Source organism: Ascaphus truei, chromosome 5 (genome assembly GCF_040206685.1).
Source record: "Ascaphus truei isolate aAscTru1 chromosome 5, aAscTru1.hap1, whole genome shotgun sequence".
Taxonomy (NCBI): Eukaryota; Metazoa; Chordata; class Amphibia; order Anura; family Ascaphidae; genus Ascaphus; species Ascaphus truei.
The window spans coordinates 283,472,212-283,498,964 of NC_134487.1; the positions used below are offsets into that span (position 1 = coordinate 283,472,212).

The window sequence follows — 26,753 nt, forward strand, 5'->3', positions numbered from 1 at the left end:
GCCTGGCTCCTAAGCATACATCAAACGTCTCTAATTGGATCAGTGCAGGCTGGGTGTTGGTTTTATATATATATATATATATTATATATACATATATATATATATATATACACATACACTTCTGGTATAGCTTCATTACTGCTTTCTGCTGGGGCTGTCTGTATCTTCTTCTCTAGCTGTCCCCTGAGGAGGTGCTGGAGTTTTACTCCTTATGTTACCCAATTGATCCCTCTACTGTGTAGCGTTGGAGGTGCTCCATCTCATTTGAGCCCCTGCTGGGCCTTGTACTACTCTCTCTCTCTCTGTCTACTGTCAGTATAGCCATCTCGGCTATTGAATGCCATCCCATGGCCTTCTGGGTGAGCATCAGTTATGGACCCTCTGATTGGGCTGATCTAGCTATGCCTCGGAGTCGCGGCTTGGGAAACCTCTTCGAGGCATAGACTTCCTCTATGTGAATCATGTGAGTAGTGTGGATCTATTCCTGGGGACGCTATCTAATTGGGGCACTGTCCCTAACTATAAAACAATAAAAGAGGATGCTTACCCTATAGCGTATAATCATCTATATCAGGGATGCGCAAACTTTGAGCACTGCACCACCCCCCCTGCCAGCCAGTTTATTTGAGTAGAAATTAGAGGTGGTTAAGAAAGGAACATGTACAAATACTGTATGTGAACTACAGCAGGGCCCCGCTTCTCGGCGCTCTGCTTTTTGGCGATCCGCCGATACGGCGGTGCCGAGAAGAGGGCCGCCATGTCGCCGCCATGTCCGCGCATGCGCAGAACAGGCCGGCCAGGGGTCGCGCATGCGCGGAATGGAGGGGATTCCTTCTGTTGCGCATGCGCAGAACGGCGCATTGCCGGTCTGCGCATGCGCACCTAACGAAAATCGCTTTACGGCGGGACCTCAGAACCGAACCCGCCGTATTAGTGGGGCCCTCCTGTATCTATAAACGATCAGGTGCCTGCAAGATCGCCGACTCTGAAGAAGCTCTGCCGCTCATTGCATTCATGCAAGAAACATTCAATTTAACGCTCAGCACCAGTCCAGCCATTCCAACAACAAGATGAGGTTCGACCATTAATGCAGTCTCTCAGCGGCATTTAAATATGTACAATCCAAAATATATGTATGTTACTTTAGTTATCATAAGTCAATTGTATCATGTAGTCCAACTGATACTATGGAAATTTCTGTAGAAAAATAAATAAAATAAATGATACTCTCAGAAGTCTTTAATTCAATCAAAAACATCAAAATCAAAATACAATTTCAGGGACATAACACAGGGAAGTTTCACTTGTAACGCGCGTGCTCGGCACACACACCCGTCTTTTTTTCAGTACAGACTGTGCTAAAGAATTGCATAGCCAGAAAAACCTATTACCAGACCGCTGTTTCGGACATTTTGGGTCTCAACAGTGCATGGCTGGCTGCGGCCTTTGCTGACCCGTAAGAGTCAGAAATTGTAATGACCAGGCTGAGTACCCCCGCTATCAAAAATGGTACATAAGTTGCTATATGATAATTAGAGTGTTTACTGTATTTAAACTCTGTGGGTGAAACATTGGTGTTATAATGTCACAGAGACATCAGTAATGTGATGTAGCGAGTGGGACCATGAACTTGTTGCCAGCAGTCAATGTTTCCGTACTTCTGAACCCAAACTGTCTGCTCTGCCCCAGTATAAAGAAGGAAAGAAGCTGCGGCCCAAGCCGAATTATAACAGTGTGGATCTCTCTGAGGTCGAGTGGGAGGACCGCGATGAAATTGTGAGTAACAGGACTGGCAAATGTGTCACTGGGTTGTATAGCTTTCTCTGGATTGATACAACTATAAATACCGGACGAGTCAGTTACCATTCAAATCAGCAATCCATGCTACTCTTATATATATATATACAGTATATGTATATGTATATGTGTGTGTGTGTATATGTACTGCATATGCAGTGCTTAACAAATCCATTTTTTTTGGGAGGGGGGGAGGTGGGAGGGAGAGTGCCTTTTTTTCCAGGTGATTTTCATTTCTTAGAATTTTTTGAGATATATATATATTATATATATATATATATATATATATATATATATATATATATATATATATATATATATATATATATAAACCCTTTTTTTTGGCCTTATTTTAAACATTAGTTTCCTGGAGCTGACTCGCATCACTACAATTCCCCGACAAAAATTCTTGTCCGGGAGCAATAATATGGCCGCTGGGGTCAGCCTCACTCTGGCGTCCAATAGAAAGCTGTGGCATCATCGTTAGCTGACATTTCAGCCATCTTTGTTTTTCCTTGCAAGTACTGGCAACAGTGCTGCTTTCACAAACGTTGCACTTCATGGACATACTGTATATGTCTTTTTTTTCAACCTGAATGACCATGTTACTTTATTACTATGTTCCTGTGCCCTGTTTGTGGATGTGTTTGCTGCTCTTTATTGTGGGTGTTTGTGGCTGACGGTTTGTTGCGCGAGCTGTGCAGATAACCGCCTTTCTGTGCTCCTGCGCACAGCTCCGGACTGCGATGATTAACGGCGAGACCGGCTCCCTCACCATGGAAGTGAAAGTCCCTGTGGATAAAGGGGTGGGTGCAGATAATGTCGGCAGGATGAGACCTGGTCAGTTTTAACCCCTTCCCACCTGAGATTGGGATTCACTTCACAGACTGCAAACCAAAATCATAGGGACGGCCCAGCTCCGAATGGGTATTAAATGCACCACGTGGAGTATATCACTTGCCTAATCTGTATTAACCCCTTTAGTGCTGCATGTGGCAGCAGCATTTTGCAAAGCAATGCGCTACTATTCTACCTGGCACTGATGGAGTTAAGGACCTTTATAGCCATCAATACATTTTTACAATACATATAATTTTTGCACTTTTCTTTGCATACATCCCCCCCCCCCTGAGCTCCCATGAAACATGTCTCCACAGAGATGCCAGACATCTGCTAAACATGGACCCTAGCCACTGATTGAGCCACATTTGCTGAAGCAGGGATATCCCTAAAATCTGGCCCGCTGGTGGCTCTTCAGGACTGGAGTTTGGCCACCTCTGGTTTACAAAATCTCAGAGCAGGCACATTGTTTTTCAGCAAATACACGATTAAAAAATTACGCGCGGCACAGAGAATTTAATCTATCTCATTAGAATCTGTGCGTTTTGTAACTCCTCTTATTCACACGCACTAAATCACAGACCAACGCACACGGCGCAAAACTTGGAGCAAAGACCTTGATCCATTGACACGGAGACGTGAGATGAAAATGACACATTTTGTACCAAATCTGCCTTAATACATCAGCCCACATCACTCTGACATGCACAAGATATCACTACCGTGTGTGATTATTCACCAAAACGCAACTGGAACAGATCAGGAAGGTTCAATAAGGACCATCACCCTTTAATATCAAATGGCAATAATATTGTTTGGGCCTTGATATAAAGACCCCCTTCCCCCGAAGATTATTTGTCATAGTGGCCCTGCGGGAGTAGGGTTACCGTTACATAATCTCAGACAAATAAACTCTCCTCGCTCCCTTGTTCCTTTCCAGAAACGCGTTCTGTTCCTGACCAGCGACTATTTCTACACGGATATCAGCGAGACCCCATTCAGGTGAGGGTGAACGGTGACACGTAGAATAATGCATTAACCCCTTCCTTAAAGAATGTGCCTGTAACACACTGAGGAAGTTGGGGTTTGTTTTAACCCCCTCTGGCAGTTTAAGGGGGGATATTTATAAACACCTAATTAGACTGTAAGCTCCTCGGGGCAGGGACTCCTCTTCCTTAATGTTACTTTTATGTCTAAAGCACTTATTCCCATGCGCTGTTATTTATTTGATTACCACATGTATTACTACTGTGAAGCGCTATGTACATTAATGGCGCTATATAAATAAAAGACATACAATACAATACAATACAACACCTGGTAATGTGGAGGAGATAAAAAGTAAATTAAAGAAACTAGAAATGTTATGTCTCCCAATTCCAGTGATATCCGCACCCCCTCTTCAGACTGATCAGAAGATTCTTTTCTTTTGCAAACTTTCCTTTTTTATTTTAATCTTTTTACTGTACAAATTCAGTTGATTTGTAATGTTTTGTTGTTGTTGGGTATGAGCCACGATCACTCACTACCGCCCAAATAGAGCGAGCTTATCTCAGTAACGTTATCACAATCAGTAACGGACGCGATGTGCCCCGAGGTTAACGTGAACCACCAACGCTAAATATATGCGAAAACAGCGGGTGCTAGTGATCTCATTAGCATACACTTAACCCCATGTGGCGTTAGCGCTGCCTTGCGGTAGCTTCAAATAACATGGTGTTACATGCGTGTCTGCGTCACTTTCACGCAGACCCTGAATACGTGTTTAATTAACGTTAAAAAAGGGGAGGCAGGAGAGGGAAATAACCCTGTAAATAACTATATGATAGTAAATCATACTTAACTGGTCTTACACTTATCCTGACCCTGTGACAGACCTGTTTCTGGGTCTGGGTGCGAGTAACGCCACCTTTAGCTATGCGCTAACTAACGTAACGTTAAATCCATGTGGTAACTATAACGGAGCTCTGGGGATATGCGCTGTTAGAGGGAACGCCTCCTTAGCATATCATTAGCACTAACGTCCGTTATAGTAACGCAAAGGCTCGATAGGCTACGGCCCAGCGCTCACTGCTGCATGCACACCGGCGGAGCGTGCACATATTACAGCCGCGATCTGCGGTCTGTAGGGGAGTGATGCGATGCGCGGGGGGGAGGGGCGGCCATGGCGGGGCATATCTGCCCTTCCATTGACTGCCCACCGAGCACGTAACCGAGGTACAGGAAGACAAAACTCTTGTCTTCCCTGCCAGCGGACGCGCCATGGTGAGAGAGGAGCGCACACAGGAGGAGCTACTGGGGCCTGCCTGACTCGAGGCGAGGGTCTGGTATGCGCCTGGCGCCACCGTGACCACCAGCCTTAGTGAGCCTCAAAGATACCAGTAAGCACTTAACAAGGCGCTAACTATAGTTAATGTCTCGTTTAATTAATAACAAAGCTTTGTGTATTGTATGCGGCTTCGTAGATATTTCTGTTCTGTGATGAGGTTTTTAGACTGAAAAGATGTTAAACACACCTGAGATTTATGCAACAGACATTAGCAACGGGGAAAATGCTACGCAGGTGGTTTGTGTTCCTGTGTCTTTTTATTTGCACAGTGGAACTGAAGCTTTATACGGCTGCTCCTGTGTAGGAGCAAACGGAACCAATGGCAGGGACGGGGTTAACAGAGTAGAAAGATTTCTCTATGCCTTAAAAAAAAATATTCAGACACATAGAAATGTTCTTAAACATTGTACCTCGAAGTTTAGGGGGGGGAGGGGGGTCTTACAGCACTTATAAGTGCCTTATCTCCCCTATTTTGTCCCCCGTCCCAATTGAAATGAAAAAGAAGAATCTGTTCTGGGTGTTCACAAATGATTTATTAATACTGTGTTTGGAGAGAGGTCCCCTTGGACTGAGCCGTTAAGCAGATTGCGGTGTGACACAGCAGCATTTTACAGGGGTGGGGGGAGGGGAGATGAAAGGGTTAATAGCTGTCGTCTCCTCCATACAGCCTCGGGGTCGTACTGTCCAGAGGGCACGGGGAATATATTCTCATCGGGAACACGTCCATGGAAGAAGGTGAGAGAGTCAGGGAACCAAACACGTAAAGTCGCAGACCCCTGAAACCCCGCGCCCCCCCCCCCTCCCAATAAAGTCATCAGGCAAACTGCTACTTTATATTCTGCTATATACTTATGCTTGGAACCTGAATTGTCACCTGTTAACGATTTCACTGACCCTGTTACCATGGGAACCCCCTGTTGCTTGAAGGTGTGTCGATGGCAGCAGCCATCTTTTATTTCCCCGGGAGGCATATTTTCAGCAAATTATACCTCCACAGTACAATTACAACATGTAAAAAAGGGGGGCATTGCTGAATACAGCATCAAAGGGACCTCGCAGGGGTCAACATGAACATTGGATTATTTTATGGAGAGTAGAGGGGATTGCTGCTTTAACCCTTCACGTGCTGCATATTCCATACACTCCTATGAACACCGGGGTTCACGCCCCCTCCCCCTCACACTGGGGTCTCTCTGAAGCTCATTTTCTCATCTGATAGCCAAGAAAAGAGGGGAAATGCCAAACCGATGCCCAGAGGTTAATACATCCCCGTTATAGGAACGGGATCTCCTCCCTAACTCATCCTATTCACACTCCCCTGGCAGTGAAGGGGTTACCAGGAGCATCTCTTACTGTATTTTCCATTTCGAGACGCAGTCCCATCAAGGTGAACTAACGGAAGTGAGATAGTTAACAGGTTAAATCCGGGGTGAATTAAGTCTTTTTTTTTTTTTTAAAGGAAAAAGGTCAGACAAGCAGAAGAATTAGTTGATGTAATTTTGGGGAGCTGTCTTCAAAATGTTTGTAAATCTTGTACATGAAGATCTCATTTCCTGACGGGCAGGGAGTGTACATAATTCTGATTCATATGAACATGCTGGTATTGAACACAAAATAAACATAGCCCACTCCCTCTCCCTTTTCCACTCTCTCTCTCACCTCCTCTTTATGCGCTCCCGCCTCTCTTTTCACATCCCCTCCAATATTTCTTCTCCCTCTCTCCTGCATCCATTTGGGGTTGGCTGACCCTATACCTCATACTTACTGTCTCTCTTATAGGGCTGCATGACCTTCTTCACCCGGACCTCACGTTGGCCAACGAGTGGTGAGTGGGAGTGGACGTGAGCTCATATAAGGCACTTGACTTCCAGTCCTGGAAAGTGTCTTATGATATAGCACCACTTAGCAGTTATGGGCTATTATCAGCCTGGGCCTTGGGTACCAGGGTGCCTGTAAATTGTGTGTACAGTGCTGCATACACTGTCAGTACTGTAGAGGAAAAGAAGTACTCTTATTAATACCCAGTTTGTGCTGCCATTGGTGAAGGGGTGAAGAAGTGACCTGTGGTAGGAATATTAGGGGGTGTGGGAGTGCTGCTGATTGGAGCGTTGCCTCGTTGTCTCATTGTGATTGGCTGCTTCTTCTTCTCTAGGATATATTGTATCACTGACATAGACCCCGATCATCGGAAGCTCAATCAGCTGCAGGCCGTGACACGCTTTCTGTTGGGGGAAGATCCAGACCTGGAGTGTGAGTCTGACGCCCAGCCCAGTACTGCAGATGTCTCTAGGCCATGGCTTCTGCGTGGCCCGCCACAAATCCTCAGCGTGGCCCGCCACAAATCCTCAGCGTGGCCCGCCACAAGTCCTCCGTTATTGAAAAGTTTGAAGAGGCCCCATAACCTCTCAGGGTGCCCTTTAAGGCAACACCTTAAATACCTAACAGAATTACAAGGAACGTATTTCCTAAGTGGGACTTTACATTTAAGCGTCACCTCCTCCCCCTGCCTATTTGTATCCAATTAATGATAAAAACCTGACCTCCCCTGAACATGAGATTTTACAGCTCTGGCTCTGCCCTGCTCCGTCTGTGGGTGCAGGTAAGTTTGAGGGGGCCGGTTAGTTTGGGGTTGGGATCCTTGCGGTGTCTCCAGCTCTAAGACATGTGACAGGCTGTGCCCTGTGTTTCCCGCTTCCCAGGTGATGAGGAGCTGGTCCAGGAGGTTCTGTTTGATGCTGTGGTCACAGCTCCGCTGGAAGCCTATTGGACCCAGCTGGCCCTTAACATGTCCAGGTAAGTGTCTCTAATGTTGGTGTGAATGGTCAGCCCTTCTTCCCCTGCCAAAAAATAACTTTTGGGGAATCACCGGAAAAGAAAAATCCCTGCGTCAGCACAGGTGGCTCAATTAGTGGCTCAGTCAGACTGAGTCACCTGTGCTGATGCAGGGACTGATTGAGCCACCTGTGCTGAAGCTGGGATATCCTGAAACCCGGACCTGTTGGGGGGCATGGAAGACTGGACTTGAGCTCCCCTTTAGTATGTGATCATTATGTTAAGAAAAAAGTATAGACAAGTTAAACAGCAAATACAGAGAGAGGGCGTCCCTTAATCCGTAATCTCCCCCGTCTCCCTAAATACCACAAAATTACTTCACCTGTTCATCTTGAGAACCAAATAGTTGCATATTTTGTATATATAATTCTTCTTTGAAAACATCCCACTTTAAGTTGAATCTCTCCCTCTCCCTCCCTCCCTCTCTCCCTACCCCTCCCTCTCTCCCCCTTCCTGTCCCTCCTCCCCCTCCCTCTCGTTCCCTCCTTCTCTCTCTCTCTCCCTCCCCCTCTCTCTCCCTCCCTCTTTTTCCCTCTCACCCTCTCCTTCCCCCTCCCTCTCACTCCCTTTCCTTCCCTGTCTCAACTCTCTCTCCTCTCCCTCCCCCCCTCTCTCTCCCTCCCCCCCTCTCTCTCCCTCCCTCCCCTCTCCCTCCCTCTTTTTCCCTCTCACCCTCTCCTTCCCCCTCCCTCTCACTCCCTTTCCTTCCCTGTCTCAACTCTCTCTCCTCTCCATCCCCCCCCCCTCTCTCTCCCTCCCTCTCTCTCCCACTCTCCCTCTCCCCCATCTCTCCTCCTTGAGTTAGACGAGAAACCTTGAATAGTGCGGTGTGAGATTTCTTCATTTGCCTACAAAATGGGGAGCACTGTGTTGAGACCCCAGATACCTTGTGCCACCTACGGAGAGGCTGCTTCTATTTATGATACTGTATCCGCGATATACTCTCCCTCCTCTTTACTTGGTTACTATGTGTCCCATTCTCTGCTGATTCCTTGTGTTGCTCTCTGGTCCTGTAGCCAGGAGGACGGGATAGAGGTTGCGTTCCTGGGAACACGCGCAGGGCTAATGAGGAGCAACCTGTTCGTGGGCTCGGAGAAACTTTCCAACAAGTAAGTTGGACATCAGCGGTCCTGTTCCTGCAGCTCCCAGACTGACTGTGTTGGGGTTAAACTGACGTGACTTCATACAAAGTATGAGTGTAGGGGGGCTATGAATGAAATAGCATCATTTTCATGTTGTACCCCATACACCTGGTACATTGTGCATCAGTCTGTCAAGCTTTTTGCTCCACTTTTTGCCCCATAATAATAATAAATATAGGGCAAAAAGCTTGCGATTTGGGGAGTGTCAGTAGGAGCAGTTACATGATGCACATAATTTGAGTGGTCTCCCATTCTGCATCAGTGTCACCATCAATACGCATACAAAATACACCAGGTTTAAGATGGTGTAGAAACGTCTGCCTTGTAACAATCTGCAGCAGGTGTAACGAACGGTTTCTTGCATTTGACGCAACTGTGCTCAATAAGTTGTGTTGATACAGCGCCCTTTATATGTCTGTGTGTGGAGGTGATGATGTTAAAAAGTGAGCTGCGGCCAAGACTGCAATATGAACCTGGGCCCCAGGTAGTTGAGCGGAGGGTGGTGGGGGGGAAGGGGGGAGTGGGAGGTGAGGGGGGGGTGGGGGGGAGGAGGAGGGGGGGGATGAGGGAGGGGGGGGGGTGAGGGGGAGAGAGGGGGGTGGGTGGGGGGGGAGAGAGGTCGTGGACGATCTGCTGAGCACGGGGGCAGTTGGACTCATTTGTGCAGGGGGCACACTTTCTGTAGGTTGTGCAAAGGTGAGCCCAGTAGAGGAAAACAGCTGGACAGAAAAGTGAAGTCAGGCCCTAACTTCTGAGATCGGCCGGCTGGGCCAGTCCCAGGACAGTGTCCCCGGCTCTCCCCCCCCCTATTGGCGACCCCGGCTGAGCGCCTCTATGAATTGTGGAGGAATGGAACATTCTCTAAGAGCTGGAAATGGGAAGGGGGACAGGTTCATTATATCCGAGACAAACGTGTGAGCCAATCAGGGACGAGACGTTGACATTTCTGCTCGAGGCCCCTGTTGGAATGGAATAAGAGGGTGTCGGTGGTACAGAAGAACGGGAGAAGATGCTATGGGACGGAACCCTAATTTTCTGTAACATTCCTGCAACTGGTCTCTCAGACTCCTGCCTCCAGACGGTGACATACTGTACGCTTATCTTTTAGTGTCAGATGTTTGCTTCAATGCATGATAGCTTTTCCGCTTGTAACTTTATCAAATGTAACAAGGTGGTTAATTATGCTTCTTAATTGAATGCTGATCGTTAACCATGAAAGTTAATGCCAACACACAGCTGCCAGTGTTTTTTGACGCAAAGAAATGACGGATTCATATGTTGGTGCATCCCATTATTAGAAGGGGGTGCTGAACTCTTTCCTAATTGGGTTGAAAGGGCCTGCTAAAATAAAGGTTACGGGTGCAAGAAAAAGTACTGTAAGCGGAGTCTTCTTTACTGGAAAAGTAGTATCACAGCTCTTCTCTTACCATGACTGGGTTTCAATTGACCACACCACCACCTGGTGGTGGAAGGTAGAACTGTTCTTCAATGGTTCTTACAGTAGCATTTTAGTATTTCAAAGTTCTATTGGTCTTGGAGAGAGGTAGATTGTAATACATTGTAGATGGCCAACATGGGAGTTCTTGATTAAATTCTAGTGTACAGAGCTTTTCAACCCTCTCAAGTCTATTTCATGTGTACTGTTAGAGTACACAATGTGTATTGTTGTTCATGTTATACACATTTTGCGTTACACTGTGTGTGTGTGTGTGTGTGTGCGCGTGTGCGCGTGTGCGCGTGTGTGCGTGTGTGTGTGTGCGTGTGTGTGGTTGCTCAGTATGAGTTTATTTACTTATTTATAAAATATTTTACCAGGAAGTATTACATTGAGAGTTACCTCTCGTTTTCAAGTATGTCCTGGGCACAGAGTTATGATGACAAATAATACATGGTTACAAATACAGTTACATAAGTGAGCAGGGTTATACATTATATACAATACATTGCATGCACAGTTAGAGATAATATATATTATGGGCGTATGTAGCAGTTACAGACCAGATTAAAATGTGAGACGGCTTTGGTTTTGAAAGAATTTAGACTGGTGGCGGCTTTGAGAGTCTCCTTTAGATTGTTCCCGTTTTGGGGTGCACGGTAAGAGAAAGAGAGTTTAGCTGTCAACTTTTGGCCTCTGATTGTGTGCTTCCAGAATGAGAGTAAAAGAAAGAAGCCAGGAGAGTGTTTTTAGGGACTTAAATATACACATAGTAGCGGAGAGTCTGACTGTGCATGGCAGAGAATTCTACCGTTTGGGTGCATCACGGGATTATTCTTGGAGAGTGTGAGGAAGTAATGAGTGTGGTGGAGAGATGTAGATCAGGGGTGCGCAAACTTCTAGCGCTGCGTCCCCCCACTGCCTGCATTTGTGCTCCATCGCGCCCCCCTTACCGTCAATGTGATGTCACGTGGCGTCATTTGCCGTCACGTCTCCATGGTAACGGGCGTCATTTGATGCCGCATTACTATGGAGATGCGTGGACAAAAAGCTCTTAGCGCGGGGCCTCTGTAACCCCTGCGCCCCCCCCCCCCCCAAAAAAAACCATCTTGCGCGCCCCCCAGTTTGCGCACCGCTGATGTAGAACATAAGACGAGCGTACACAGCGTGTGTGGGAGAGTCCTTGGGAAAATAAGGTCAGACATGTAGGGACGAGCAGTGTTATGTTTAGCCTGGTAGGTGACCAGAAGAGCTGTGAATTTGACTCTGTAAGGTATGGGTAGCCAATGCAGTAACTTCATAGTGGGGTAGCAGAAGAGGAGCGGTGGGTGAGTAAATGAGCCTGGCCGCAGGATGTAAAGCAGACTGGAGAGGGGGCAGACGTCAGAGACCAACTAGAAGCACAACTAGTTTATCTTGTTTATATATTTATTTATCTTACTGGCGGCGGAGGCATCTCCTGGCATCATCTCCCCCTTCAAAGTCCAGTCAACATGGCTCTGCAACGTCAAATGGCGCGCATTGCCATGACAACGTGATGTCACTGCATCAAGTTGCCATGACAACAGGTCGCCTGAGGCCGTGATTATACCAAAAAACGCCGGCGGCGTCACTAAGCGCAATGCTGCGCGGCGCAAAAACAAATGGCAGAAATCCTATGTATGTTTACATTCCAGCGCGCCGCCTGGAGCTGCAGGGCGGCAGTCTCCAGAAGAGATTTGCAAAATTGTTTCTGGCAGGCGACAGCCGCGTCACGTGAGCAGTTCAGCCAATGAGGGCGAACCGCATATGGCCACGCCTCTCCCACGCCTCCTTGTCTCCTCTCCTGTCTCCTTCACTGCCAAGGCTCCTTGATCAAGATGCCGCTCCGTGGCAGCGTAGGGTGATGTCACCAGATCGCGCTGCCGCTCAGCGACATCTGCTATAATCGAGGCCTAATGGCGCCGAGGTGTCATGTAGCATCCCGTTGTCATTGCAATGCTGCGCAATTTGGCGTAGCACAGCCATATTGACGGAATTTTTGAGGGGCAGATGCCTGACTTTTCAGGTAGACCCATAGCCCGGAGATACATGGCCGAAAACCCATGGCCTCCGGCTCAAACCCAGAGTGATGGCAACCCTGGATGTAGAGTTAGAGGAAATGAGGAAATCTGTTTTTGGACAGTTTATATTTGAGATAGAGATGTGACCCGAGACTGGGGAGAGGGGGGAGAGGTAGATCTGGGTATCATGTGGATAACTGTGTTTGTGAAAATTGAATGACTGCATTCGTTTTCCAAAAGAAGAAGTATAAATGGAGAAGAATAGAGGACCTAGAACACCAGCTGTGAGTGGGAGTGAAGAGACGTCTGTGCCAGGAAAGGGAGACACTGAGGGAGTAATCAGATAGGGAAGGAAAAGCAGGAGAGGGCATTGTCAAGCATGTCAGTGGAAGGTGGTCCTCCGTGGTATCAAAGGCAATAGAAAGGTCCAAAAGAATGTGTTAGGAGAACAGTCCCTGTGATTTTGCCTTGAGGAGATGATCAGTGATCTTTTTGTTAGAGTAGTCTCAGTGGAGTGATTAAGACGGGATCTAAACTGCATTGTGTCAGGGAGAGAGTTAGAAGAGAGAAAGTCCAGCATGCGGTTATAAATGAGTTGTTCATGAAGTTTGCAAATGGCATGAGGGAGATAGGAAGGTAGCTGGAAGGGCAAGTGGGACCAACAGAAAGTTTCTTGAGGATGGGTTTTAAAGGCTTGATGGATAAAGCGAATGAACCTGTGCTGAGAGAGGTTGAAGAGATGAGTTAGGGCAGAAATAATTGCGATGGAGAGTGAGCGTAGAGTCAGGTTGTAGCGAGCGATGGGGAGCGAAGACGGAGACCTCCTCCTCAGTAACTGGTGGGAAGCTTTGGGAGCAACATGAGAGCTGCTTGGTGTAGATGGGGCTTGACAAAGTGCAATGCCATGTTCAATAGCATGGATTTTATCTTTACAGTGGTTGGTGAGGTCTTGAGCAGTAGGGGGAGCTGGTGTGGGTGGGCAAAGAAGAGTGTCGAAAGCTGAAAGCAGGCAGTGTGGCTTGGAGGACATAGTAGATATGAGGAAGTAAAAGTTGTTTTGTTAAGAAACAGATAGGGCAGCATTATAAATAGGATGAATTATTAATGTGGGATATCTTTACAATATGATTTCCTCCATTGATGTTCAGCACTACAGAGCATCTGGAGGTATTGAGTTTTGTTGGTGTGGTATGGTTGATGGTTGATGGGATTGTAGCAGCGAGTTTGGCACTAGTAATTTGGTGAAGGGTAGAGGAGACGGAACTATTGAATAGGAAAGTACACATGAAGAAGAGACCTGTGAGGTTTGGGAAGCTCTGTACACATGAAGAAGAGACCTGTGAGGTATGCCACATTTCCATCTATTAAGAACTCTAATGTTGGTCCATTAAAAGGTATCACAATCTGCAATATATCTACATTTCTGCAAAACCAATATGATTATTAGAACTAAACCAGCTGTATCTCCTGTCCTGAAACGCATAGTGTCTGTGGTTCAAATCTTTTGAAGAGACAATTACTACAAGTTTTATAGAATGTGTTTGAATATAAATATAAGTCAATAATTCTTACTGCACTCACCAATAGTATAAGTTATCATTTTTTCTGTTGCTGGTATGGAGATAGTGGCAGAGACCCCTTCGTCAGGAGCATGCATGAGGGGTCCACCACCAAAACATGCACGCTTTCTGTCTGCCAGAATAATATTATGAAATCATCAATTTATTCTTGATTAAGATTCTGTGTGCATATATCAGAGAGACTGTTACATGGCTGAGCTCTTTGTCTTACTACAATGGGATATAATAATATGATCTCCCCTTCGCCAATGAAGGGATTTGGGGACCACATTTCCTAAGTGGCGCTATTGTATTGTATGTCTTTATGTATATAGCGCCATTAATGTACATAGCGCTTCACAGTAGTAATACATGTGGTAATCAAATAAATAACAGAGCATGGGAATAAGTGCTTTAGACATAAAAGTGACATTAAGGAAGATAGAGAGGGTGCTAGTCGGGTACTGAGGGGAAGGGCATTCCAGAGGTGTGGGGCAGTCAGTGAAAAAGATTTAAGGCGGGAGAGGGCTTTAGATACAAAGGGGGTAGAAAGAAGACATCCTTGAGCAGAACGCAAGAGTCTGGATGGTGCATAACGAGAAATTAGGGCTGAGATGTAAGGAGGGGCAGAAGAGTGTACAGGCAGTCCTCGTTTTACAACGCTTTGCTTTACAACGAATGGCTTATCCAACGCTATGCAATGCATACCTATGTTCATTTTTACAGCGCCAAAATTGCTTATCCAACGCTCTTACGACGCTTTGCAACGTTGTGTATGTGTGTATATATATACACATTCACATAAACAACGTTGCAAAGCGTCGTAAGAGCGTATATATATATATATATATACACTGGCGACACACTTTATTCGAGCTCGGCTAGTCCCACGAATTTGGGTATACCCGGGTGTATTGAGGTTTGTGACTGTTTTCTGCCCGAGTGCATTGAGGTATTTTCCAGACAGGGATTGAAGCATTTTATTCCCACTGGCTGCAATACTGCACAGTATATATATATACTGCATTACAATTCATGAATTTATGCCATCTGGTAGACACGCGAAGCATTGCAGCCTATTAAATCCTAATCATTATCATTTAACAGATCAGCCGCCCGTCAGCCAGGCATGAACCCAGGCTGGGAAGGCAAATGCAACGGGGCTTGTCAGAGGTGAGGAGCGGCGCATTCCAGGTATCTGCCAGGTACATACTGGGTATTTGCTCAAATAAAGTGTGTCGGTGCAGTATAATATAATATTATACTATATAATATTATAATGTACTATATAATATATTATTTATTATGTTATATTATATATATATATATATATAATACAGTATATACACTATATAATTTATGTGTGTGCTGCATATCTTATTGCCTGCATAAAATATTTGGTGTATTTTAGTGTAAAAAATGCCTTCAGGAACGGAACCTTTCATTTAAACAGTGTTCCTATGGGAAAACGTGTTTCGCTTTACAACGTTTCGCTTTACAACGCCATTTTGAGTAACGCATTGTGTCGGATAACCGAGGACTGCCTGTAAAGCTTTAAAAGTGAGGAGAAGAATGGAGTGTGAGATGCAGGATTTGATCGGAAGCCAGGAGAGGGATTTCATGAGGGGAGATGCTGAGACAGATTTAGGAAAGAGTAGAGTGATTCTGGCAGCAGCGTTTAAAATAGATTGTAGGGGAGACAGGTGAGAGGCAGGAAGGCCGGACAGCAGGAGGTTACAGTAATCAAGACGGGAGAGAATGAGGGCCTGAGTCAGAGTTTTAGCAGTCGAGCAACAGAGGAAAGGGCGTTGCGGAGGAAAAAGCGACAGGTTTTAGAAATGTTTTGAATGTGAGGGGCGAATGTGAGAGAGGAGTCGAGTGTGACCCCTAGGCAGCATGCTTGGGCTACTGGGTGAATGATCGTAGTTCTAACAGTAATGTGGAAGCAGGTAGTAGGGCCAGGTTTGGGAGGAAGTATGAGGAGCTCTGTTTTAGCGATGTTGAGTTTAAGGCGGCGGAGGGCCATCCAGGATGATATAGCAGAGAGACATTCAGAAACTTTGGTTTGTACAACAGGTGTAAGGTCGGGTGTTGAAAAGTATATTTGTGTGTCGTCAGCATAGAGGTGATAATTAAACCCAAAAGATGCTATTAGGTCACCTAGAGAGAGTGTGTACAGAGAAAAGAGAAGAGGTCCCAGGACAGAGCCCTGGGGTACCCCCACAGAGAGATCAATAGAGGAGGTGTTAGCAGAAGAGACACTGAAAGTACGATGGGAGAGGTATGATGAGATCCAAGATAGAGCTTTGTTCCGAATACCAAGAGTATGGAGAATGTGAAGGAGAAGAGGGTGGTCCACGGTGTCAAATGCTGCAGAGAGGTCAAGTAATATGAGCAGAGTGTAATGACCTCTGTCTTTGGCAGCATGGAGGTTGTCAGTTATATTAGTGAGGGCTGTTTCCGTGGAGTGAGCAGTGCGGAAGCCAGATTGTAGAGGGTTTAGGAGAGAATAGGCGTTGAGAAAATGGAGCAAGCGAGAGAATACAAGACGTTCAAGGAGTTTAGAGGCAAAAGGCAGGAGGGAGACAGGTCGATAGTTAGAAAGACAGGTAGGGTCAAGCTTGCTGTTTTTGAGTAATGGTATGACTGTTGCATGTTTGAAGGAGGATGGAAAGGTTCCAGAGCAGAAGGAGGAGTTACAAATGTGTGTGAGCATAGGGATTATAGTAGGAGCAAGAGGTTTTAGGAGATGGGAGGGAATGGGGTCAAGAGGGCAAGTGGTAGAGGGAGAAGAGGCAATCAACAGCAACACATCCTCCTCTGAGACAGTGGAAAAAGAGTCAAGGAAGGCAGGAGGAAAGTTAGGAAGAGGTGTAGAATGGGAGGAAGAAACAGAGGGGATGTTATGACGTATGGATTCCACCTTTTCCTTAAAATAGTCAGCAAAGTCCTGAGCAGAGATGGAGGAAGGAGAGGCAGTTGAGGGTGGTTTGAGTAGAGTATCAAAGACAGAGAACAGTCGGCGTGGGTTAGACTTGTGCATGTTGATTAGTGAAGAAAAGTAGGCTTGTTTAGCTTGCGAGAGGGCAGAGTTGAAAAAGGATAGCATAAATTTGTAGTGAAAGAAGTCTGCGAGAGTATGAGATTTCCTCCAGAGGCATTCAGAGGAACGAGTGGAGGAACGCAGCATGCGTGTGTGGGAATTTTGCCAGGGTCTAGGGTTAGAAGGGCGAGGGCGGCAGAGAGAAACCGGGGCATGTAGATCAAGAGAGGAGGACAAGGCAGAGTTGTAGTTCCTGACCAGGTTGTCAGGGTCTGTAGCAGAGCTGAGAGAGGAGAGGGAGGAGCATAAAGTGGACTCAAAGTCAGGTAAGTGAATAGAGCGCAGGTTTCTGCAGAACTGGGGGGTAGATAGAGGTGGAGAAGGGTAGAAGCGAGATAGAGAGAATGAGATGAGGCGATGGTCAGAGAGAGGAAAAGGGGAAATGGAGAAATCGGAGAGAGAGAAGTTTTTAGTGATAACCAGGTCTAAGTAGTGGCCATCCTTATGGGTGCTGGCTGCAGTCCACTGTTGAATGAGACCCGTTGCTGACCATTCACGTGAAGTAAAGTGTCTTTCAGCGGTGCCTTGTGGCGCTTGCACCATTTAGTAAAAATGGCCCTCAGTCCTGTGGGATTCACTTCCCCAACGCATATTTATCTCAGTAGAGAGCAATTTCATGTTGTAGGCATTCAAGAATCTGAATATTTTTTTGTTACTATCATTACTTATGAAAATTGTTAGTAATTATTTTTGTGACTGGGAAAATTCGACCCTTTTTGTGTATCCTGGTACTGGGTAAAAGAAAAGGGGGTTTGAACCCCTGATCTGCTTCCGTCTGTTCATCAGTAGAATGTGTTCTCTTTATCCAGTGACACCCCAGACTAACACATATTTTCCTTTTTGTAGTAAGTTTCTGCACTACGAGGAGAAGGAGAGCATATTCACCATGGACCACTTCCCCCTGTGGTATCGGCGAGCTGCCGAACACCCTCCGGGAAGCTTCGTGTTTCACGTGCCCACGGATGACAGCCCAGGTAATGTAGGAGCATCTTGCTGCGTTACCTAAGCAGAGGAGAACTGCGCGGGGCTCATTGCCGCCATTATCCTGAGCTTGCGTGTCCTGATCTGTGGGACTGAATTACTGTTTGATTTCAAGTGCTGGTTGTATTATCAAGGGTGGAGTTAGAACCAGAAGGGAAGTGCTGTGTATACTAGCAGGGGTGGCCGAACTTGGGGAGTGTACAATGTGTTAATTTTTTTTAAAATGGTGTTGTAATTGAAAGTCTGTAACTTTGTTTCTCTGTCCTGCCTGATTGAGCCTGCAGTGGGGGTGGTTAGTTGATTGCTACCCTAACACAGCTGGTTGGTGTGTGTGTCCCTTTTTAAAACAGAGGCTTGTAACGAATCCTGAGCTTGTATGTCCTAATCTGAGTGACTGAATTACTGTTTGAGTTCAAGTGCTGTTTGTATCAAGTGTGGAGTTACAAGCAGATCTATTTCAATCAGGTAATACGACATCTGGTTGGCCGAGAGACCAACCAGAAAAAGGTAAGGCTCAAACTAAAATAAACATAGGCCTGAAACTAGTGCAACTGTAAAATAAGAACAACTGTGCACTAAATAAGGAGGTTAAGCTTAAAAGAAAATATAAGAACATAAAGATACCCACAAAGTCTGCAGAGTACCAAGAGCCTCTGTTACTAGTAGAGAAGTTACAGGGAGGATAAAATACCAGATAATAATGGGATCCAGTGTGTGTGTGTGAAAGAAAGATACCCAGAGCCTGTGCTGGTATTAAAGTGACATGGAGGCTATTACAATGTATATTTCTGATTTGATACTGAGTGATTCCTCACTGTGCTGTGACCTCGTGATTATGACTCGTGACTCCATTTACAAGGACCTGCATCCGTGTCGGGGCCTTATCTCTGCTGGGTTTGTAACATGGTCACACATCGGACACCCTTGGTCACAGCTCTGTACTCAGCCTCTTGCCTCCTCTTGCAGATCATAACCCCAGTGACGACTCGGCTAAACCCTCTGACCAGCCTCGCAAGTGGGATGAGCAGACTCTTGAGGGTATCTGAATAGGAACTCTGTACATGAGCCCTGTTCAAACCGCCAAATGCCCTGCGCGGCACCTTAGCCATGCAGACATGGCGCTGCCACCCTCACCACTCCATTCCACAGCATCTCTCCCTGTGCCATGCATAAATCATTTATCCCAGGCACCGGGTGCTCTGTACATGCCAAAGCACAGCAGGCTGGTACTATGGCATTCAGATATGTGAGCACATGTACCGATTCATTGCTCATGATCGGAGACTACTCTGCATTTCTTCCAGTCACATGTAATAACACACGCGTGTTGCACGCAGAGAGTCCAGAAAGTTCTGTATTCCAGGCCAACTCCCCCAACCTTTAATTAGAATTGATTGGTTCTTGATTAGAAGCTTTGTCCCGGATTGTAATTGGCCAGCAGCAGTGAGGCAGAGTCCTGTGTTCCTGCTCCATCACTGGCAGTCTGAGATGGTTTGGGAGAATAACGGAGCAGTGACATTAACCAATCAGATTGCTCCATTCTGCAAACTTCCCAGACTTCCCAGGAGGTTCTTTATGCTCAAATCGTTCAGAGATGGAGCACTCTGATTGGCTATGCCTGTTATCATGGATACTGGGACCCCCGCATTCACACTCACGTCTCAAAGCAACGCTTTGCACTTGTTAATGTAATGGGGAATACCTGGGAAATGTACAAATATATGTACCATTTATTTTTGCATAGTTTCCAGGTATCTTCCCAGATCTTATTTGTCTCCCCATATGGAGTATGGAGTCATCGAATAGGGGGGGGGGGGAGCAATTGATTTTTGTACCCACAGGCATTTAATCTTTTTTATTAAACTGGGACCCAGATTTAAGGTTATAGTGGGTAACAAAATATATACAGCTCAACCTCCTTTTAACGCTGTGCTTGGGGTCCGAAGAATCACATCGCATTATAAGCGGATCGCGTCAGAAATAACGTACAATTGTATGCATTGTACAATAAAGTATTTAAGACGCCAATAATCGTGTTGTAAATATTCATAAGTACGGAAATTGGGAGCCACGCTCACATCGCGCTATAAGCGGATCCGCGTTGTAACGGGTTGAGCTGTATAAACGCTGGAGCATTCTGCAGTGCATTGAACTGAGTGTGTGGACATGCAGATAAGCTCATTCGATGTCACTATTTAGCTTTCTATCTCCTTAAAGGGTGTCTCAGGTCCCGGAAACCTGTGCATGAAGTGATCCCTAACCGCATTACAAACCAGTGACCCTGACATTCTTAACGTGCAGTCTCACTTGGCCTGGATCTTCTAAACTCATCCCTGATCACACAGTGTTAGGAACCTCTGCAGCGTTCCGTCCTGCCAGGACTCTTACCAGCATCTAAAATCATTGGGGAGTTTTTTTTCCATATCTACATTTTGTCCGTTATCATTCGGGCTTTAAATGATAAAACCCATTACGTACATTGCAGAAAGTAGGAAGCTGCTGTGCTTATCACATTTATTCTTTCAGGACTACATTTGCAATCACAAATCTTTATGTCTTAAATTATCAAACAGCGGGTAAGCATGTTAGTGATACATATTTTGAGTTTATTGCAACTTTTTTTCATCTCCGCGTATTAACAAAAAGGGGATTCTTAAGTTATTACTTTTACAGACGTGAGGCTTGGCCGTCGGTCTCGGTGCTTGAGGGTCAGTCTCAATGCTTGGGGGTCGGTCTCGGTGCTTTGGGGTCGGTCTCGGTGCTTTGGGGTCGGTTTTGGTGCTTGAGGGTCGGTGTCGGTGTCGGTGCTTGGCGGTCGATCTTGATGCTTGATGGTCGATCTTGGTGCTTGTTGGTCAGTATCGGTGCTTGGGGGTGGGTCTCCATGCTTGGTGATCGGTCTCGTTGCTTGGCGGGCGGTCCCGGGGATTTGGAGTTGGTTTCACTGATTTTTTTTTAGCACCAGTGCTCTCAGACTTTGATAGAGTCGCACTACTAAAAATTAACACTTTTTTTTTTTACATTTAAATCACATATTTAGCGCAGAACCCCAAAATCTCTCTGATTTCGGTGCTTGAAGGTTCAAATCTTGGCTTTTGCTCGCTGTATGTTAAATAGATGAAAGCAGCAGCCAGACCTTAATTGTAAGTGACACTAAGTGGGAAAATAACGACTGCAGTGTCCCATAAACTGATACCGCCCATTATTATATCTGCGCGCAGTAATCCTCCCCATATACTCACAAGTCGGGCAAAGGAAAAGACCGGAGCGCATTACCTCGTCACGCTGACAATGTGCTAAAGGTTGTGTTTCTCATCCATCTCCACGTGCCTTTGTGTCCGATAACATGGCAGCTGTACATGTGCGGCCGTCCAGCTCCGTGACACTGGCGTTGTCGCTTCCAGTGCATCAGGAGGTACAGTTGGTGACATGTACAGTAGATGCAGTTAATATCACCAATACTGTATGCACAAAATCATGTGTGTGCAGCTCAAACATGTCATGTGAATGTACATATCTGTATTATCTGCCTGCTTTTTGCTATGTACTTTTCATCATTGTACATGCACCATATCATGCTCATATATATATATATATATATATATATATATATATATATATATATATATTATATTATATATTATACAGCACAGTAGTGCAGTGTGTGAGAGGTGTCCCCTCGCTCTGTCGCCCCCCTGATGTAGCTCACACCTGTCTGCTGCTGTATATTACCCAGCCCGGTTTCCCCCCTTCTCTTTAACCCTTTTTTACTGTACATGCTCCAACAGCGGGAAGTGTCTGGAAACCCAGGGGGGAGAGGAGGGAGTCTGATCCCATAAACCTGTGTCGGGTTATGTTTGGGATTTGAATAGGGATTTTCACTAGCCTGAAGTATTAAGTGTGCGGCTGATGTATTGTATTCGATATTCCCATTATATAGAGCATGATGTATAACTCCCCACGCCGTGATTAGGGGTACATGAGTCTCAGGCCCCCAGCGCTATCCCCAGCAATCCCAACGAGTGCAATTTTTGGAATCATACCCTATATTTCCAGCTCTGTGAGTCGGAGAGATTTATAACCGTTTAGCTGAGATATAGCCATATTTAGAACCCACCTATGATATCGCCCTCCCAGGTCTGCACCCCTCATTAGACGAATAACAATAAAACCACTGTTTTAAGAACGTAATACTTGTGCTGCTGTATTGTGCATGAGGGCTGCTGCAGGGAGAGGTAGATAAGGGAGGACGGGTTACAATGTTACCCCGTATGTTCCCCATCCTCCCCCCGGGCATGTTTCAGGTGCTGTGCACTGAAGGGGTTTCTTTGTCCTTGCAGAGGGGAGTCACAGGCCAGAGGTGGTGACAGTGAGCACTGCCGTATCCGTCACCGTGCACAACAAGACGGCCATCGCGGCAGGTAGGACGTTTTCTGAGTATTGTATGTGAAGCACTCAACCAAATGTTACTCTGAACCTACTTATCTATACTACTAAGGGAAACCATGTGACATCGCTTACTCCTACTGCAGGGTGACAGTGACAGACAGAAAGCATTACAGCCTGTCCTCTCGCTGCAGGGTGAGCGTTACATTGACATTGGCAAGGAATGTCCCATGATGTCTGTCCTTCCCATTGCAGGGTGACAGACAGAAGGGAGCTGCAGGGGTCAGTCCGGTTGTGTATCACAGCGAGGAAATTGATAAACAGTGACAGCTCCCAGACTGGAATTTCACGCTGCGCACCCCGTGTTGTGCCCTGGAGGTGCCTGCATGTGTAATTGCTTTCTGTGTCCTGCGCTGGCGTTGGGTTATTTCCGTCACCGGGCTCTGACATCCTGAATGCAAACGACAGAATCACAGGGCAGTGGGATCAGTTCCTGCCTGCGGGGTACTCTGCTTATTAGAGGGAGAACTAGGAAACCCTTGTGGTTAACATACTGCCATCTGAAGTGGGAGGCGCGTGTTTAATATCCAGTGCCAGCTCACTCTGACCGTGGGCACCAAAATGCAAGGGTGTGACCAAAGCACTGAATTTAATCCTACTCATGTAATGATACTTTTGGGACAGTTAGATTGTAAGCTCTTCAGGTTTGTGAAGTCACTGTTTAGTCTCTGTGTGCAGGCAATGCTGTGAGAAATAAATACAAAGAAGACTTCAGACTGGAAACAATGTCTCAAACGTCAATCACAACGCCTCATTGAGTCCCACACGTTCCATCACTGAGCGCTCCGCTCTGTTCTCTGCCCTGTGCCGTTACGGTGCTACAGCCGAGAAATGTCATACAGCTGTAATCCTCCCTGCCCGGCTCTTAGGGAATTTACATCGGTGTCGGTTTTAGGGCCGGTCAGGCTGCATTACTTTATACAGGGTGCCGGCTTCGTGCCGGCTGGGCGTTGGTAATGCAAGGATGGGCGCCAGGAACTTTATTCATTCAAGCAGCAGCTTTATTGTCTTGTAGGCCCAGTCTCGCATTTAATATACAGTGGTCATCTTGTATGTCCTTGGCCTAGGATGTTTGCGCGGCTTCCCTAGCTACCCCAAACGCTGCCTGCTATGGAGGTGCTGAGGCTTTATATTTACTAGGCTACCTATAGAGTCCCTCTGCTCTACAGGCCTGGTAGCGCTCCATATCCATGGGCCCCCTGATGGGCCGGGTACTACTCTCTCTGTGATCAGCCTCCTTATGTTCAGGGCTACTGGGTGAGAGCCAGCAACGGACCCTCCGGTGGGGCGGGTCCCTCTATGCTTAGAAGCTGCTTCTTGGGGAGGTCCCTCTGCGCATAGGCTCTGTCTGATAGCTTGGGAGTAATGCCAGACCATTGTGGTGGGACACTATATAAAACAGGGTACTTTCCCTAACTGAAAAACATAAAGGGGGTTCTGAACCTATCCTATACCTAGGGACTTACATAGCTATTCACAGTGAGAACCCACCTCTTCAACTCCTCCTGGGATCTGCTTTCCAGAAGCTTCCCCATTCTATTTATAGTCTAGCATGATGTCACTGTCTCCAGGCAGAAAGGGGTGGGGCTTAACTTCAGCACCCTGTGATTGGGAAGGGGCATTACTCTGTGTGAGCCCACACAGTTAACCCCTAAAGGCCCTTTTAATCCAAAAGGGGGGGGGGGATGTTACACAGTGTATACTCTTCCCGTGGAGCCAGAAAAGTCATTTAGAGAAAACACACATTTGCCAGAAGAAATAAAGCTGCCTGTGGAGGCGTTTGATGTAAGACGTTTGTAATATTTTAGACAGATCATTAGGTTTTTACCACCTGAGACCTGGCAACGCTTTTGACACTTTTTTTTTTAACCTGAGACACAGAATTTGATTTCTCTCAATATAACATGTTGGTAAACACCTCTGTAACTCATACTACTCCATACAAGCGCTCCCTATAACTCCTCCTATTACCCCATATAACCGCTCCCTATAACTCCTCCTATTACCCCATCATATAACCGCTCCCTATAACTCCTCCTATTACTCCATATAACCTCTCCCTATAACTCCTCCTATTACTCCATATAACCGCTCCCTATAACTCCTCCTATTACTCCATATAACCGCTCCTTATAACTCCTCCTATTACTCCATATAACCGCTCCCTATAACTCCTCCTATTACTCCACATAATCGCTCCCTATACCACCTCCTATTGCTCCATATGAACCCTCCATATATAACGCCTCCTATTGCCCCAAATAACTCTTCCTATTACCCCATAAAACTGCTGCATATAACTCCTCCTATTGCACCATATAACAGCTCCCAATAATGCCTCCCTAGCAGCATGGCATTGCGGGTCCCGGAGCCAGTGAAGGGTTTTTTCCTGGAGAGGTTCCTGCTGTGTGTTGCCTCGGTCGCTCCGCGTGAGAAGCTGTCCTATTGAGTGGCTGTGTACGGTTACGACTTGGCAGAGAGAGCTGATATGATGGATCAGCGCGGGCTGCACGCTCCGCTGCTCTCTGCACTCGCTGCCTGACGCATCACATGAGCTCTGTGTCTTGCCGGTGTGTGAGCGATAGCATTGTCATGGATGTACACGAGAGAGGTTTGTGGGATGAAAAATTTTCATAGAAAGGTTCTGAGCTAACAGTAGCATCAATAATCTCTCTTCACATTATACAGTAGAAACAACACTTATGATCCAATTCACGTCTCGGGCAGGTCCACAAACCTACCTTTCCCCATAGTGTGACTGAGACCCAAAAGGTCGAAACAGCTGTCTATGAGTAGGTTTGCAGACCATGCACTTCTTTAACCCAGGCTGTGCTGTGAAAGATGTGTAAGGCCTGGATTATGGTCCGCGCTTGCGCACGTCCGCGCGTACTCATCGCATCGCGGGCGCCTCTCGCCCTGAGCGATGTGTGCACTGAGCTGCAGGCGATTGGGGAGGCGCTTCGGAAGCGTCACAAAGCTGATTCGCCCTCATTGGCCGAACCGCTCACATGACGTGAATGTCACGTGACCGCGCTTGAAAAAGACAAAAAAATTTGTCTTTTCAAAACGCGGTCACGCCATCGCGTTGCGTTGTGTATGCGCATGCGTGCACTAGATGCACACTCATAGGGAACAAGGTAGTTATGATTGCCGCTTGCACGTGATCACACACTATAATCCTAGCCTAATACGGTAGGCAGAAATGTATATGAATCCATGTTAAAATGGATAAGCTCTCATGAGCAGGGCCCTCATTACCTTTCGCATGTGTCTGTGCTCGTTTGTCCTTATTTGATATCTAACTCTATTTATGTCATATACATCTCTCTATAACCCCATTGTACCATGCTGTGGAATATGTTGACGCTTTACAAATAATGATGATGATGAGAAAAAAAGTGACACTCCTGTGAGTGCTCATTTGCATATTATTACCCAGAATCCCTGGCTGCAGGGGAAGCATTGTGCACTCTGTGGTTATGGGGTAAGTGTAAGGACTCGCGTGCGGGGTTTGCATTGGTCCACGTCGGGACGGCTTCAGTGACCTCATCACGAGGCATCCCCACTGCCTATAAGAGGCGCCAGATCCCAACTTGCTGCTGTGCACCACTTTCTAGTTCAGCTAGTGGAAGGCTGTGCTGCTCCTGGCTCCTGTGCTGCCGTCCTGTAGCGAGTTCCTGGTTCAGTTTCGACTGATTCCAAACCCTGGTTCCGACTCCGGCTCACATCAGACTAATCTATTGATCCTGGTACCTGGTTCTGACTCTGGCTCCCATCAGACTACTCCAGGGGTGCTCAACTCCAGTCCTTAAGGGTCACCAACAGGTCAGGTTTTAAGGAGATCTCTGCTTCGGCACAGGTGGCTCAATCAGTGTCTTGGTAATTTTGTTTGACTAACTGGTGCTGAAGCAGGGATATCCTTAAAACCTGGCCTGTTTGCGGCCCTTGAGAACAGGAGTTGAACACCCCATGACTACTCTATTGAGCCTGAACCCTGGTTCCGACTCTGGCTCGCATCTGACTACTCTATTGATCTTGGTTCCGATTCTGACTTGCATACTGAGCATTCTTCCTGCCTGCTGCCTTCCTTTACCCATGCCATCCTTTCCTCTCTGCTGTCCCTGGTGCTGAATCCTGCTCTCCCTGGTGATTTCCCCATGCCATCCTGTCCTCTCTGCTGTCCCTGGTGCTGAATCCTGCTCTCCCTGGTGATTTCCCCATGCCATCCTGTCCTCTCTGCTGTCCCT

The 26,753-nt window shown here is 46.5% G+C and overlaps 1 protein-coding gene across 7 annotated transcripts in view; it reads left to right on the plus strand.

Moving 5' to 3' along the window:
• The window catches only part of CACNA2D4 (calcium voltage-gated channel auxiliary subunit alpha2delta 4), a 211,204-nt gene that overhangs the window by 75,577 nt on the left and 108,874 nt on the right, over positions 1-26,753 (plus strand). For 6 of the 7 annotated variants that reach the window (XR_012801888.1, XR_012801889.1, XR_012801890.1 and 3 more), the window contains exons 18-28: positions 1,690-1,776; positions 2,532-2,603; positions 3,578-3,639; positions 5,634-5,701; positions 6,746-6,791; positions 7,119-7,216; positions 7,666-7,759; positions 8,815-8,907; positions 17,926-18,053; positions 19,027-19,098; positions 22,401-22,481. Coding sequence is in view for 3 of the 7 variants with exons in the window: in XM_075602360.1 (XP_075458475.1) it covers positions 1,690-1,776; positions 2,532-2,603; positions 3,578-3,639; positions 5,634-5,701; positions 6,746-6,791; positions 7,119-7,216; positions 7,666-7,759; positions 8,815-8,907; positions 17,926-18,053; positions 19,027-19,098; positions 22,401-22,481 (901 nt within the window). In the remaining 4 variants the exon portion in view is untranslated. The remainder of the gene's footprint in view (positions 1-1,689; positions 1,777-2,531; positions 2,604-3,577; positions 3,640-5,633; positions 5,702-6,745; positions 6,792-7,118; positions 7,217-7,665; positions 7,760-8,814; positions 8,908-17,925; positions 18,054-19,026; positions 19,099-22,400; positions 22,482-26,753) is intronic. The other variant, XM_075602361.1, reaches the window with a different exon arrangement.